This window comes from Chanodichthys erythropterus, chromosome 6 (assembly GCF_024489055.1).
Source record: "Chanodichthys erythropterus isolate Z2021 chromosome 6, ASM2448905v1, whole genome shotgun sequence".
Lineage (NCBI taxonomy): Eukaryota > Metazoa > Chordata > Actinopteri > Cypriniformes > Xenocyprididae > Chanodichthys > Chanodichthys erythropterus.
Window position 1 is genome coordinate 11040593 of NC_090226.1, and position 17525 is coordinate 11058117.

General features: G+C 38.3%; 2 protein-coding genes across 2 annotated transcripts; one reads left to right on the forward strand and one right to left on the reverse strand.

Moving 5' to 3' along the window:
* The first annotated feature begins 4397 nt into the window (after nt 1–4397).
* Nucleotides 4398–7547, forward strand: klhdc7a (kelch domain containing 7A). Its single transcript, XM_067387245.1, has one exon. It carries the CDS (start codon nt 4477–4479, stop codon nt 6754–6756), a length of 2280 nt encoding a protein of 759 aa, XP_067243346.1. The 5' UTR covers nt 4398–4476; the 3' UTR covers nt 6757–7547.
* A 1219-nt stretch (nt 7548–8766) lies between these two features.
* cfap107 (cilia and flagella associated protein 107) lies at nt 8767–16017 on the reverse strand. Its single transcript, XM_067387246.1, has 4 exons — nt 15907–16017; nt 12165–12275; nt 11588–11762; nt 8767–9023 (listed from the first exon to the last, which is right to left on the reverse strand). The coding sequence occupies exons 1-4, from the start codon at nt 16015–16017 to the stop codon at nt 8767–8769; spliced, it is 654 nt and encodes a 217-aa protein (XP_067243347.1).
* Between the last annotated feature and the right edge of the window lie 1508 nt (nt 16018–17525).

Consider the following 17525-nt stretch of genomic DNA (forward strand, 5'->3'; position numbering starts at 1 on the left):
TTTGAGCAGGTGCATTGTGGATGACAGGATCTATATATCAAAAAAGTACCCAATGATACACTCCAACACTTTTATATTGTTGCCCACATTTTGAATTTACCACTATGCAGTTTGGGAGCCCATATTCTCAAAATAAACCTTAAAGGTGCCCTAGAACCAGTTTTTACAAGATGTAATATAAGTAAAGCCGGGGCACACATTTAATGACTGGCTAAAACATTCTAAGCTCAAAATACAGCAATTGTTTCCTGCAACTGAAGCAGATTTAAATACTTATACATGGAATTTGAACACCGACTGTAATCGCAGACTGAACGCAACTGGCTCTGACTGGACGCGTTTGAGCGCGATCAGTCATAAGTATCAATTTACATTCATAATCGGCCTTACAATCGTTAAGTGTTTGCGCGGCTTAAGGTGTCCCCTGAATGTGTCTTTGAAGTTTCAGCTCAAAATACCCCATAGATTTTTTTAAATTAATTTTTTTAACTGCCTATTTTGGGGCATCATTAACTATGCACCGATTCAGGCTGCGGCCCCTTTAAATCGCGCACTCCCTGCCCCCCCGAGCTCTCGACTATTATACAGTGCATTTACAAAGTTCACACAGCTAATATAACCCTCAAATGGATCTTTACATGATGTTCGTCATGCATCATGTGAGTATAGTATTTATTTGGATGTTTACATTTGATTCTGAATGATTTTGAAGCTAACATTACACACTGTTGGAGAGATTTATAAAGAATGAAGTTGTGTTTATGAATTATACAGACTGCAAGTGTTTAAAAATGAAAATAGCGACAACTCTCTTCTCTCCGTGAATACAGTAAGAAACGATGGTAACTTTAACCACATTTAACAGTACATTAGCAACATGCTAACGAAACATTTAGAAAGACAATTTACAAATAAAAATATCATGTAATCATGGATCATGTCAGTTATTATTGCTCCATCTGCCATTTTTTGCTATTGTTCTTGCTTGCTTACCTAGTCTGATGATTCAGCTGTGCACAGATCCAGACATTAATACTGGCTGCCCTTGTGTAATGCCTTGAACATGGGCTGGTATATGCAAATATTGGGGGCGTACATATTAATGATCCTGACTGTTACATATGTTGAGATTCACCTGTTTTTCTGAGGTCTTTTAAGCAAATGAGATTTACACAAGAAGGAGGAAACAATGGAGTTTGAGACTCACTGTATGTCATTTCCATGTACTGAACTCTTGTTATTCAACTATGCCGAGGTAAATTCAATTTTTGATTCTAGGGCACCTTTAAATCTGTATGCACAGATTCTGTCCTATTTTTCAATTACATATATACAGACCACAAAAATTTTACACATACACATTTAAATGGTATACACCGATCAGGCATAACATTATGACCACTGACAGGTGAAGTGAATAACACTGATTATCTCTTCATCACGTCACCTGTTAGTGGGTGGGATATATTAGGCAGCAAGTGAACATTTTGTCCTCAAAGTTGATGTGTTAGAAGCAGGAAAAATGGGCAAGCGTAAGGATTTGAGCGAGTTTGACAAGGGCCAAATTGTGATGGCTAGACGACTGGGTCAGAGCATCTCCAAAACTGCAGCTCTTGTGGGGTGTTCCTGGTCTGCAGTGGTCAGTATCTATCAAAAGCGGTTCAAGGAAGGAACAGTGGTGAACCGGCGACAGGGTCATGGGCGGCCAAGACTCATTGATGCACGTGGGGAGTGAAGGCTGGCTGGTGTGGTCAGGTGACATCCAGGATCACGTGACATCCAGAACATCAGGTGGATGGCCGGGTGCGTTTGCGTCGCTTTCCTGGGGAACACATGGCTCCAGGATGCACTATGGGAAGAAGGCAACTTACCTAAGCATTGTTGCAGACCATGTACCTGTTTCATGGAAATGGTATTCCCTGGTGGCTGTGGCCTCTTTCAGCAGGATAATGTGCCCTGCCACAAAGCAGAAATGGTTCAGGAATGGTTGGAGTTGCACAACAACGAGTCTGAGGTGTTGACTTGGACTCCAAATTCTGCTGAACAAACAAGTGCGATCCATGGAAGCCCCACCTCGCAACTTACAGGACTTAAAGGATCTGCTGTTAACATCTTGGTGCCACAGCACACCTTCAGGGGTCTCGACGGGTCAGGGCTGTTTTGGCAGAAAAAGGGGGAACAACACAATATTAGGAAGGTGGTCATAATGTTATGCCTGATCGGTGTATGTGTTGTATAGTGTAGGTATCTCTCTTTCAGATATTGTATTTAACATGCAATGGTAAATAATCTTGATTGACCTCATGAACCAAAAACGTCTACCTACCTACAGCAATGCTTCAAGAGATGGAAGTCATTAGAGAAAAATATTTCAGCTATGAATGTGGCTCAGCCCTTGATGGTCTTGTTTAGGTTTGTCCTCTGCCACCCTGACTCACTCTGGATGTCCTCATGCAAAGTAATCTCTGTCCCTTTTTTTTACATTCACATGAATTGCAATTTAAGCTTTTCTAGACACACCATGTATTAAAGGATTAGGTCTAAAGCCTAGGTGGGAGAGGTGGTTTTATGGGCTTAATAAAATCAGGAAGATAGGCCCCTTGCTATTTCAGGTCTCACTTCCCATGCACACATTATAACACAACTACTTTTAAAATAATAATAATAATAATAATCATGTTGCTGTATTTATTATGTCAGGTTTTGTATGTAGACAAACTTTAAAATGTTTTGCTTATGATCATTTGAAATTAATATTATATATTCAGCTGCTTCTGACTTAGATTTGATGGTCTTCAGGAATTTCTGGATCTTTCCTTGATTAAAAGAATGAATAATGAATATGTCAGTTACGGTAATGGAGAGTTTATAAATTGGATTTTAATATTTCTTTTCTGCCAGAACACTCTCATTCTCATGCTGTTAAAAATTGTTTACAAAATGATCACATTTAAGTGTGAAAGTACAAACATCCATCACAAACATTTTAAGGTGTTCACTCCTAATTTGCTTATTTAATGACTTTAATAATAAAGTGTGCTTGAAGATTTTACTAGTAATCAGTTTCCAGAAGTGTAGAAACCTCATTATATAAGTGCCAAAATAGCCTGTTATCTTATCAGAAGGCAATTGTAGTGATTTACTTTGTTTGGGTCCCTTGGAAAATTAAATCACCAGGAATCCATTACAGAGTTCTTGGCATAGTCTATTATATCTTCTGTAATACATATGTTTAGGTTGCATTAGTTGTACTGTAGCAAGCCATGAAAGTATCTCTTTTGAGTGCCAAATGATTTTGGCATAAACTATCTCCAACAAAGCTAAAATACATCTGGTCTGACATTAACTTGACACTCACTATGAGTTTCAGTTTATTATTTATTTCACAATTCTTTTCCACAGTATGTAGCAAATTCTATTGTGTCTCTGAATTTAAAACTCCTCATTTGACACATGATAGAAGGGGCAGAGGGGTAGCAGACCTTTGTGACACTTCTGTCAATTATTCAGGAGTAAGCATGCTTGCTGGTTCAGGTTTCCTTAGTGCAGCTAGAAGACAGCTATCACATAGCAAAACAATGTCTGTGTCTCACAAGGACAGCATTCAGTCTAGCAAAGTGTTTATGGCTTTTCTAATAATTTTTTCTGATGGCAAGTCAACCATATTACAGCTGTTGGCATTACAGGTTATGATATTTTACATTGCACATAGTGTTTTTTTTTTTTTTTTTAAAGAATATGCAAATAATGCCTTTGGCGAATGCAAAGGTACCTCATATCATCTCTCAAAGCCTTGCTAATCAGCAACACTGTTGTCATGTGTTCATGGGAAAGAACTTTGATCCTCAGCATTTACTGTACAAACAGCAGCATCCTGGTCATATAGTCTTACGTTTGTCATTTATATGTAGTATATCAGCCAACTCCACCTCTTAGGTAAATTACATTTACCATTCTCACTGATTATGTTTGCAATAGCCAAGGTATGGTATCTATTTTCATAGTTATATAGACATATCACCAATTAAAACAAAATATTCTGGTGTAAACACATTCATCACTCCAATGTAATTTGCATGTCTAATGTTTTATTTTATCGGGTTGTTTTTTCTCTGCAGTGGATTTTTTTTATATATAACAATATGTAAGCTAACTTGATAAAATGTTGAAGGTTTTTATTGGATAATGTAAATAGAATGTTAGTTCTTGAAGCAAGGGTAGGGGTGAGATGTGTTTTCATAGCGATCACCTGCACCAGGTGGAATGATACTGGTCCCCGCCCTTAGAGAACACAGGATGCAAATGCTCTTGTTGTACATATCAGGTTTTTAGTCACCCTGTGGAAGGAGAGACAGCTGACAGTGTGCTTCTGCTTGCAGATACTAAACTACAACCTACACTGACTGGGATACGCTAGGGAAGAAGCTTCAAATAAAATCCAATGTCCAGCTGACCACCATAGATTTCACTTCAGAGATGCAAATTGCAGAATTGCTCGGAGTGCACTTTGACATGCAGCTCCTGGGAAAACTGACTCTGTCTGTGGCCACCATGCTATTTGTTTCCTTGGTTTTTAGATTCTACAACTCCAGGACACGAAACAGACAGCAGGGAAGTGAAAGAACTCAACAAAAGGGTGCGCAAGCTACCCAAGGAAGATACAGCGCATGCAATACTGAGCAAGAACCACAGAGTGAATCTGCAAAGGAGGTGTCTGACAGGGGAAATCATTTTCAACCATCTTCAGAGAAAACCTTGCAAGAAAGCCTTAAAAATGTTGCCTTGGAAAGGGCCCAGCCTGAAACTATGGATTTGGACAGTTGTGCAAAGGAGGAACCGGCAGGTAAAAGCAACACAACTGAGGATATAATTGAGGCAAAGACTGTCAAACCGAGGTTAACCTTACAGCTTCCTGATGGAAGTGAAAAAGGTCCAGGAAGTCCAAGTGGTCGGCGATCCCCGTGCCTGGTCAAGACGCTGGAAGCTGGTACAGGTGTTGGCAGGGAGTTGAGGCAGGACATTGGTCACCAGGGCATGTTCTCGAGTTTTCAGTCAAAAGCAGAAATTAAAGTAGAGAATGCTGACGTTATCTTGGATGGGCATGGGAATCGTAGAACAGGCGTCCATGGAAAGATCTACGAGTACTACATAGAGTCCTCTTCCCATTTCATATCAGATTTAAGCCCCACCCGGTCTGTCAGTCCAGTCTATGGTCAAAATGAAACCAGCACTTTGTTTAAGTCAAAATCATTGGACTTACTCAATTTCAAAGACCGTTCCCGATCACCAAGTCCACGACCTTCTAGATTCATAATGAGAGATCTTGAAATTACTCCACGTTTTACTAACGAGGCTCTCTCAACTTTCAAACCGGAGACTGTGAGGTACAGAAGGCAAGTAGTCATCCGCCAGGACAGCTATCTTACTGCAGCCAGTGACTCAGAGCTTCCAATTCCCTTGCCCACAAAGAGGACTTTAACACCTCGCAGCTGTTCTTCAGCACAACCCAGTGACATCCCTTCAAGCCTGTTAGACTCTGACATAGCAAACGTGGATGCGCCAGAGGAACCACAAGTCGAAACTGTCGCCGGAGCAAAATTCTTACACTTTCCAGAGAACGTGGGGAATGCAGAACTCGAGAGTCTAGCGGGGAAGCTCGATTTAGGCAACTGCTTGGAGGCTTTAACACTTGCTAAAAAACACGGTCACATTGCCCTTCAGCAAGCTGCTCTCCGTGTCATGTCTGATAATTACCTCCAGGTCCTCAGAGACCCAGGCCTCTTTGGCAAGCTGAAAGCAGGGGAGCGTGATCACATCCAAACACAACGCATGAGAGGAAGGAAGTGGTTAGTGGTTGCAGATATGGAGTCCCCGGACTGGAGTAAATGTCTGTCACAGTCTACAGATTTAGAGTCTGTATCAGTTAAGACATCCAACGGAATGTATTACTACGATGATTACAAGGACACATGGCACCTTCATTCCCACATTCCCCAGGAGGTGTTATCTAAAGGTTGTGCCATGTGCACCATGGATAATTATCTGTTTGTCGCTGTGGGTTTCCAAGGCCTGGACCGTGAAGCGACCCCTTCAAAGAAGGTGTACTGTTACAATCCAGTGACTTCAATTTGGAGTGAAATAAGCCCCATGAATGAGGCAAGGCCTCACTGCAAACTCGTGGCTCTGCTGGGCCATCTTTATGCCATTGGAGGGGAATGCCTATCAACAGTCGAGCGCTACGACCCCAGGACAAACCGATGGACCTTTGTGGCACCACTTCCTAACGATACGTTCGCCGTAGCTCACCGGGCCACGGCTTGCAATGGTGAACTGTTTGTTGCAGGTGGCACATTGAGGTACACCCTCTTGCGCTACAATCCCAAGACCAACACGTGGCGAGAGACCATGATTGTGGGCAGTAAGGACAAGACTACTGAAATTGTGGCTGTGAGAAATTTCTTGTACCGTTTTGACGTCAATCCCCTGGGCATCAGCGTGTATCGCTTCCACGCAGTGGCCCGACTGTGGTATGAATGCTCTTCGATCCGTCTTCCCCATTGCACTGCCTTTCAATGTGTGACTATGGACAACATTATCTACTGCGTGAGCCGTCAGTTTACCTTGAGGTTTCTTGCAGACGAGGTATCTCCAAGTTTTGTTGCACATGATTTGAAAGTGCTATCTCCAACTAAAGGTATTTTGTTTCCATTCATCCTTGTGCTGCCCGAGAGGACCACTCAACAAACTTGTGTTTAAACTGGGTCAGACCTTTCGAGTAGGAGTTTGTCTGGTAAAACATACACTCAGGATCATACAATGCACATGACAGAGGAATGTACTTTTACTTAATTAGTTGCAATTTAGATGAAATAGCAAGGTTATTACATCCAATTATTGTACAGCTAGATCACAATTACACAGCACTTACAGATAAATAAATCTGTGAAGGCTATTTATTTGTTTGGGCCTGATGTCTAAATCAATCTTTAAATCCTCAAAATGTCTAGTGCAAGTGCTTAAAATGTTTCAGTAAATATACCGCTTTTGAAACACTGTGGAAAATGTTAACCAATCAATACTGTGTGTAGAATAAAGCCGAACTGCAATTGCGGAGATGGCATCATAAACAACATGAATGGCTGCCATTACTACAATTTATGTAAGCTGGCTAATTATATTCATAGCTTTGGTATATTTGCAGTTGTTTCTTAGCATATCACATATGATAAATCTTATATGATACCAGCATAGTTTTTATTAACTATTGGTTGTAATATGTTTCGTTTTACTGCATTTACACAAACCTTGTAGTCTTGTCACAAGAATGGGGTTTCTTTTAGGTCAGTGGGTTTTAATCATCTCTGATTTACCCAAGCATTTTATGTTAGCACTGCAAATCACAGAAACACTTTGGACAGTCCAGAGGAAAGGTTTATCTTTTTGTGTGTATACCATTAAACATTATATGAAAAACTAATGACTTAATGGCTAAGGAAAGAAGAATCTAATGCTTTTGCCTCTTCAGGCACATTTCTGTATCTTCTGAAGAACTGGGAATAAAATTCTTTCATCTATTATAAGTCTTGGTTCTTGTGTTAGACTTCAATAAGTAATGAGTTCTGACAAAATGTGCAGCAAGAGGCGTTTGTGTGACCAGGATCTTAATTAAATTTAAATGCAATTATGCTGTCAAAAGCAAAGCAATCACATAATCAATTTATGTTAATGAAAGTATACAATACAATCACCGTGACAATCGAGTATGCATATGTGATCAAAGAAGGCAGGCATGCAGAGGGGAGTGTGCTGTGATGCAATTCCCTGTGATGTATCGTTGCTGTCTATGTGTAACTCTAGCACCATCATGTGGGGGAGATATCAAGGTCTGATGGAATCTCAACAGAGCTAATACGCAACACAAAAAGACACATAGTTGGAACGTTCCAAAGGCTAGCAGAAGAACACAGTGGGATAAAACCTACACAGCAGGAGAAGTGTGAACACAGATGGTTGGACGTCAAATATACCATCCGATTCCTTGTAATTAAACACTTTGATTCAACATAATTAAACACTTAATGAGATGGGAGTTAGGAAAGTCCCCTTAGAGTGTGTCGATGAATGACTCTGCTATCTAAACTAGCACTGTGGTCCAAATGAACTGTTAATAATAAAGCACGTCATTTCTGGTGAAAAAAAAAAAAGGCTTTGCAGGGTTTTTTGTGAACATGGCTAAAGATGTTTTTTTCTCAATTAAATTGTGCTAGTGTGCATAAAAATAGACCTGCAAATACACTCCACCATGTAGTAAACAGAGAAAGAACCGTCTGTCGGATGGAAAAATCTATGAAGCTCTTAAATATTGATAAACCATTATTATTTCAGTGGGGTTCAAAAGTTTGAGATCATGATGTTCTTTCTTCCACAGAAGCACAAGATGCTCTTTGGATCAATCTCAAATCATGCTGGAAAACATGATCTTCAAGTCTCACTGTCAAAAAAATATATATAAATAGAACAAGCCAAATACTAAGACGCTCTGAAATTCACGTTAGTGTTTATGTTCAGCTTTTCACTTTTATGTTGAAAATACAATGTAATATAAAACTTATGCATTTAATGCTAAAAGTATTTGAATTAGCGGTAACTTTTGGACCACATTTTATTTGTCTTGGTTCAAAAACACTCCTGTTCTCCCCTGATTTAGTCCAGACTCCAGACTGTGTGGTACTGGAGGGCTGAAGGTGGTGAGACAAAGGGTAAGGGTCACAGCAGGCGGGCTGGATTACTGGAGACCTGCCTGTAGGGTCTGTGTTTCAGTGCCAGGTCCTCGTTGCTGTGGTTGGCAGGGTGCTGACTGCTGGAGATCCGCTTGGGCATGCTGACGTGGCGAGAATGACAGAAGGTGCTGATGGGGTGCAGAGGGTATGAAGCCTTATACACGCTTAGTGTGGGCACAACGGCCCGCTGTTGTTCCACGCGAGCCCGCAAAGACTCAGCCAAGCCAAACTTAGTAGGGGGGCCTGTGTGTAAGAAACAGAGGAAGGCAGAGAGGAAAAATAGAGGCATTACCAAGAAAATATGAAAAAACAGGCTGTGTAGTTGCTTTGACACTAGTGTCCCCAAACAGTAGTAATGACTCGACAAAAAAAACAATGTTGCAAATACTACAGTGGGAAAAGGGTAATTATCATTAACTTGAACTATTAAAAACGTTTTATTTATTAAAATATAAATATTACATGAAAAACAAACTATAAATGAGAAATATAGCTTTGGCAACTAACTGAAGTTGAAGCACTAAAATTATCAACTAAACAAAAACAACTAAAACTAAAATAAAAAATAAACTTAGTAATATAATAATAATATTGTATTATTATAGTAATATTACTATTAATAGGTCTAGCTAGCCTCTGTTTTGTTTGACAACACTTCGAACGTCAACAGGAAGGATCGCTTAGAGCACCTTTAATTGTAAAAAAAAAAAATCATATTAGGCTAGCGTTAAAAATTAATAACTTTAAAAAAAAAAGTGAACTGTTAATTGCCGCAGCTGGATCGAGTCAGTAACCTGAACTTGACCAGTTCAGTTTATTAACGAATTATTCAGAGCTGTTTTGTAACCTGGATTAATTGTTTCATTTAAAATATATGATTCAAAAGAACGATTCGTTCATCAATCGAACATATTATCTAATGAACTTTCATGAGAACAGCGGCCATTTTGAAAAAAAAACTTAAATTTCAATCTTTTCCTCAGACAGAACTATCGTATGAGTCTTGAGAATCACTTTTATGATAATTTGATAATTCCCACTTGTGAAGTCTTCATTACGAGCTCATCGCATTCAAGTTTCGAAAGGGGGAAGCGTTCATGTCCAGTGTTTACCTAGGAAATATTTACAATAATTCAAAGAGCACACGAAGGCAGCAATAGGCCTACTCAGTGGTGGACATACACTCTAAAAAATGTTTGGTTAAAAACAACCCAAGTTAGGTTGAAAATGGACAAACCCAGCAATTGGGTTGCTTTAACCCAGTGGTTGGGTTAAATGTTTGCCCAACATGCTGGGCAGTTTTATTTAACCCAACTTGATTAAAAATGACTATATGGCTGGATTAAAATGAACCCAAAATAGGTGGGAAATTAAAAATCAGACATATAATTACTAGAGGCAACAATAATAATCAAAAGGTGTACATTTATTAATACACAATTTAATATTTTTTCAATTTATTATTCATTATTATCTCATTTATTAAACATACTATTAAATGTTAAATTCCAGTATATTTTGGGTTCATTTTAAGCAAGCAATACAGGCATTTTTATACAATAGTTGAGTTAAATAAAACTACCCAGCAAGTTGGGCAAACATTTAACCCAACCACTGGGTTAAAACAACCCAATTGCTGGGTTTGTCCATTTTCCAACCCAACTTGGGTTGTTTTTAACCCAGCATTTTTTAGAGTGTAGCCTACAACGAAGAATAGGGAAACTTTTGGGAAACTTTTAGGCTACCACATTACAATATCTTAATTTTTAGTCCACAACATTTCATAATATCGTTCCTCGTTTTTTTAAACTGAAGTAATCACCACCTCCATGTCCGATTCATGAACGAGCAGATTCTGATGAATTGATTCACAAATTACACTGAACGATTCATTTGTAAATCTGACTGATCCGATTGCAGCTGTTCTTGAGTCAACAACTCATTGATTCGATGATCCGGTCAAGCCAAGAACCAGGATATCAGATTGAGCAACTGATGGCGCGAAAAGCAATAACTAGGCTATTTAGTATTGATTATTGTAAATGAAATCAAATTTAAATCATGACTATCAGTTATCTGCACACTTGATTTATCAGTAACATAAATTAATATTTAGGAATATTCAAGTTTAATGTTTTGATAGGCTGCAAGTTTTGGTAGGCCTAATAAAATAACAAAGTTTGCTTATTTGCAGATGAATATAGGCCTATTAAATGTCTGCATTAATCTTACCTATCTATATTAGTGCTGACTAGAATATATAGGCTATCAGTAATTCACTGCTAAAATGTATTTAGTAATTCCTGTAAAATTTAAAATTAGTAATGTTACTTTTACTGGAATAATATTTTATTAGGGTATCTGTACCTTTACTCAAGTACTTCGTCCCCCACTGGGCCCGCTTTAAAATACCCGGGAAAGCATTATTAAAGCTGGAAAGCCTCATTAGTTTAAATAGCCTTTAGTAGCTACAATTCTTCTTATAACAAATGAATTCATATGAGCTTGGAACAACATAAGATGAGAGTAAGTAAATGATGACTATATTTTTATTTTTGATTTAAACTATTCATTTAAATCACCCACTGACAAATAACAGACATCAATTTCGCATGCACATTTGCCGTGGTTATTTTCTGTCTATGCTCAAATAAAAGAATAAATAAAGACATTGAACTAATAATAAAGGCCAATGTATTAAAATAACTGATATCCATAATGATTTACAGAGATGTTCTCTAACATTAATTCAAAACGCAGGCCAGACTGCATTAAAACCCATCTGGAGTGAAAGGAATGCTTAATACCTTGGACTGGATGATCTGACCTCTCTGGGACCCAGGCCAGTTTGTCAGAATGCCAGGAGCGCAGTGTGGGCAGCGAGGAGGAGGCCTGCCGCCCGTACGACTCATCATAGAGTGTCACCAGGTAGTGGGAGGAGGGGACGTCATGATGGGAAAGTAACATCCTTTTAGGAACACCCTAAAGCATGGATTATATCCATGAACACGGTGTACCAGACCAGTGAAGGACAGGACGAATCATTCACAATGTACAGCTGAAAATATAGCATGTTTAATAGTCAAATTTGCTTTAGCATGCAAAGAATTGACTCCCACCACTTTTGCAACTTAGTTTAAAAGTGAAATCATTCGTTATGGTTTGTAATCTGTTCAACTTCACTTCTAAAGTATTACAATTATTATTCAGAGTTTTACAGTGACAGCTCCAATAAGATGCAAAGGACTGATATTTTGGAGTTTAATAGCATGTTTCACAGCTATGTATGCCTGCCATCTGTCATCAAAACCGAACATGATTTACCCACTGATGTGTTTGTGATGTTTGGTAAATGATGCATGAACTGATGGATTTGTCCCAAACCTCTGATCTGTGAAGAGCCTTTCGCCGCATGACAACATCGGGCCTGTGCAACATGTGGGGCGTGTAGTCCAGCCTGTTGGAGCTGTTTGCTGTCTTGCACTCTCGAGCGAACTGTCTCACCACACACACATACACAGAAACACTCAGCAAACAAATCCCACGCTCAGCAGAGCTCGCGGTCCCGTATTGATCGCAGATGTACTCTCTCAGGTCTGTTCATGACTAGGGGACTGCAGCACATCTTGCATCAATCCCATTTGTCTGCCTCCAGTCTGTGCTGACCAAGCTGATCAGTGACGCTAATCACTTTTGCATAGATCTGAGCACTGTCTGAGGAACTGTACCCCTATCAGGGTTTAAACATTGCAGTCTGACAAGTGCTTAAGTAGTGTGTTAACTACTCAAAATGAGAGTGATTAGGAATTGTCTCTAAATAATCACCAATATATATTATATAACATGTTTTGTGGTGGATTTGAATAGCCTAGAAACAAAATGATTGGTTTCAATTTCAACACGACTATGGGTACGTTTACGCGACAACGATGTACTAAAAACATTTCTTTGTAGAGATGACAAGTTATCAAAATGATCCGTGAAAACAACTAAATGCTGTATTATGCATGCCAGGCCAGTAGATTTCACTAAGGGTGCTTTCACACTTACTTCGATTGCCTGGACTGAATCCGAGTTCAATTGCTTTCCCCCTCCCCCTGCCCCCACTGGACTGTGTTCACATTATATTATTTGGGTCCGAACCGCGGTTCGTTTGCGTCATCAAACCAGCAGCTGCACTGTAAAAAAAATCCTGTTGTTTCTACGGAAAAATACCGGCAGCTGTGGTTACCAGAACAATACTGTAAAAATGACATCAAACCGTAAACATACTTACAGAGTTACATGTGAATTTTACATTTTAAATATGTATATTTAACATTGGATTTCAGTACACTGTAAAAAAAAATCCCAGTAAAATTTACGGTAAAATTTCATTAACTGATATAATGTTAATTTACCAACCTAATGAAGTACTAATATCTGTTTTGTATCTTTATAATACACTGACAGTCACCAAACACAGTGGTGATGAGAGTCACATGATGAATCAAAGTTCATCACAAGCAGCTTTTCCACAAGCTGAGGAGGACAACGCTAACACATAGAAGGTGCACACAGTGTCATTCACACACACTAAACACCATCATGGTAACATGCAAGAAATTTTAAAAATGCAATAAACATTAATTTAACAACATTAGATGTAACATAAAACCCTAATGTACATAACTGATTAGAAAAAAAATTAGAAAAACTAAGAAGAAACAGAGTTATTTCAACGAAAATATATCAAATGTGAAGTGTCACGCAGGGAATTGTGGGAATGTCAATTTACGTTTTTTCACTGTAAATTTTTACAATGAATTGTTATTTTTCACTTCCAAAAACTGTGAATTTAACGGTATTTTACCGTAAAATTACATTAAATGTACCGTTAGATCTATTACAGTTATTCACCGTATATAGTACGGAAACTTTCTGTAAACCAATTGACAGTTTTTCACCGCAGCATTTTTACAGTCTTTTACTGTTAAAATCACAGTCATTTTTTACAGTGTGCTTACTCTGTTGCTTAGTAACAACGGTGCAGGAGAAGGCAGCAAAATGCATAACGTTGCTCTCCTCGCTTTTATATTTTTGTTTATGAACCGTTGGTTTTGTTCATAACGGCACTTGCGTCTATCTGACGTGAATGTAGAATGCTAAAGGTGAGCAGAAATTAGATTAAAATTAGAAATTAATTGCTTGCAGTATGTTAGTCACGCTCGTCTGGAAAGTGAGTGAAACACACACACAAACACACTTTTTTATCAAATAATACGGCATTAATAGCGGTTCACTTCCACAATTTGGTATGTTTGCGTTCATATCAGAAGCGAACCGTACCGGAGTTCGCTTGAACCGCACCCCAGACCACCCTTTTTAAGCGGACTCGGGTACGGTTCGCGGGTGCACATCCGAGTTCAGAAGACAGTGTTCACATCATCCAAACGTACCGAACTCTGACGTCAATCGAACCCGGGTGCGCACCAAAAGTGCTAATGTGAAAGCACCCTGAAAGACTATGCACCTGAGCACAGATGCATTATTTTACAGAGCACTCACGCCAAACGTGCAGGGCTGTAGACTAAACACATATTACATGTTTTTGTACTTTACATGGAAACGATAACATTCTAGTTTTCAAAAACTTGCACTTCGAACGGATCCACGAAAACAAAAAAAAAAGCTGTGTTATGCATGCCAGACCAGTAGTTGGCGATGTCACTTTGTAAAGAAAGACTACGCACCTATACACTAAACACGTAATACACATGCACGTAACACCACCGTTTTCACAAATTCACGTTTTTATAGTTTAAACAGAGAGATAATGCTAAAGTTTTCAAAAACTTGTTCTGTACACTCCCGTTTTCAAAAGTTTGCATTTTCAGGTTGCCAAAATGCTGTTGTCGTGTAAAACAATGGCCAAAACACATAAAAAGATTTCCATTTTTAGTTTAAACGGTGTTGTGTAAACAGCCGCTATATTATTTAGAATTTTTTTTACTCGGCCAGCAGTTTTCATGAGATCCTCACTAAGGGTACGTTTACACAACAACAATGTACTAAAAATGGAAAAGTTCTTCCTTTGCGTTTTTTTGCGTATAAGATGACAACATTGTCAAAATGATCCCCGTTCACACGGATCCACGAAAACAACAAATAACGCTGTATTATGCTGCCAGGCCAGTAGTTGGCGATAGAACATGTAATACACATGCACATGATGTCACCGATTTAAAAAATGTACGTTTTTGTAGTTTAAACAGAGACGATCACTGTATAGTTTTCAAAAACTTCAACTTTGTAGGCTACACACGTTTTCAAAAGTTTGCATTTTCAGGCTGCCCAAACGCCGGTGTCATGTAAACCTAAACCTAAATCATTTACATTTATTGTATTTGACGGTGCAGTCACTCAATATGAAGTTCTTTGCAATGCTTTGGGTTTTTAAAGTGAGTCTTGGTAAGATATGTATCATTGCTGACTTTTAAATTTAGTAGTTAGCACATGATATCACAGCAGTTAGCAATGACAACGATCCAAACAATCCCTGATGACCAAAATCAAGTACCAACATACACCTTTTCTCATTCACAAAGCTGTTTTACTCCGATATAACTCACAATATGGAGGAATATTTGGTAACACTTTATTTTACAGTGTCTGTTTCACGTTACTATAGTATTTATGATAAAATGTGCTTAATTAACATTACATACAACTAACGTAAACCACACCCTAATCCTAACCGTATAGTAAGAACATGTAGTTCATTATCATTACTCAATACTTAAATGTATAACTACACTGTAACACAGACACCTTAAAATAAAGTGTTACTGAATATTTCATGCCGACTTTAAAATAGTTGGGCCTAAGGTCAAAACCCTTATGCAATGTTCCTGGATTGTCTGTCAGGCATTTTGAATTTTAATTTGCATATGCTTTGTTGTATCGAGATGAAACTTGAAGAACTAAATTCAAAATAGCATCAACTAAGTTAATAATTAATATGTAAATTAAGGCAGAAATAGTCATTGTAATGCATATGCATACTAGTGCATAAAGATATTTAGCATAAGTTAGTATTAGTTAAGAATACCCACACAACACAATAATATTATAAAAATATACCTACTTGTGATTTCTCCTCAACCCAATTACCAATAAGTACTTTGTTGCCATACTTCTGCTCTATTCTCCAACCAGGCTGGCTCCACTTGTCATGATAGTTTTCCATTTTTTGCATGCCGTATACTGTAAAGTTAACGTTACTTCAAACACAACACACTCTGCAAACCTCCAAAATGGTTAGATATCAGTTATGAAAGTAGCAGGAGAGCAGGAGACATTCTAGAGTTCTGTTGCCATGGATACACCAAACACTACTGCTGGCACTAAGGGAGCAGCTGCAGCAAAAGAAGTTTCATCAGATTCCTTTAAACGCACCATGCAAATGCTGACTAACACTCTGAATGATGATAATTAGCTTCACTTGTAGCACCAAAGGAGACTGCAGTCTCATACAAATGAGGCTGTACAAGGGACATGCGATGTGGGAAGAATATTAAGTGTGTCACGCTGAAATATTCATGATTCAGTGGACAAATTGAGCATTGTTTGTACATAACAAAAGCAATTTAACACTTACATCAATCAAAAACATTGTAAATCAAATACAAAATTCTTTGATAAATCTAATGTGACTCACAAGGTTCAGTCACAGAATATTGCAGAATGACAATGATTCTTTCAAGGAGAAAACTGTTCTAGAGTGCAATGCTTTATTAGCAGCCATGGTTACAGAAGTATTTTTCCTGTTCGTTTTTTCCCATAGGGGTTATTTAGGTTATATGCCATAAACCAAACCATGAATCACATTACAAACTTTGATTTGAAGCCAAAAGTATTAGAAAATCAGACAAAAGGAATTACTTGATGCCTTTAATGGTGAAAAGAACTACAATCACATGAATTATACTATGAAGAAAATAAATGAGATTTTTACTTCCAGAACCCGACTGTTGCGTTCTATTGTTAAAGGGATAGTTCACCCAAAAATGAAAATTCTGTCATTAATTACTCACCCTCATGTCGTTCCACACCTGTAAGACCTTCATTCATCTTCGGAACACAAATTAAGATATTTTTGATGAAATACAAAGGCTCAGTGAGGCCTACATTGACAGCAAGATAACACTTTCAAATCCCCAGAAAGGTACTGAAGACATATTTAAAAGTTCATGTGACTACAGTAGTTCATCCTTAATGTTGTGAAGCGACAAGAATACTTTTTTGTGCCCCAAAAAGAAGGAAAAAAAACGATTTCATCAAGCAATATCTAGTGATGGGCGATTTCAAAACACTGCTTCATGAAACCAGACGGTAACCTTATGAATCAAAATGCCAAAGTCACATGAACCATTGAAATTTTTAAACATTTCGAAACACTTATGACGTAACGAAGATTGAAATCACATGACTTTGGCAGTTTGATACGCGCTGCGAACCACTGATTCAAAACAAAAGATTCGTAAATCTTCAAAGCTTCATAAAGCAGTGTCTTGAAATCGCCCATCGCTAGATATTGTTGAATAAAGTCTTGATTTTGTTTTTTGGCGCATAAAAAGTATTCTCGCCGCTTCACAACATTAAGGTTGAACCACTGTACTCGCATGAACTGTTTTAAATACGTCTTTAGTAGCTTTCTGGGCAATTGAAAGTGTTAATTATCTTGCTGTCAATAGAGGCCTCACT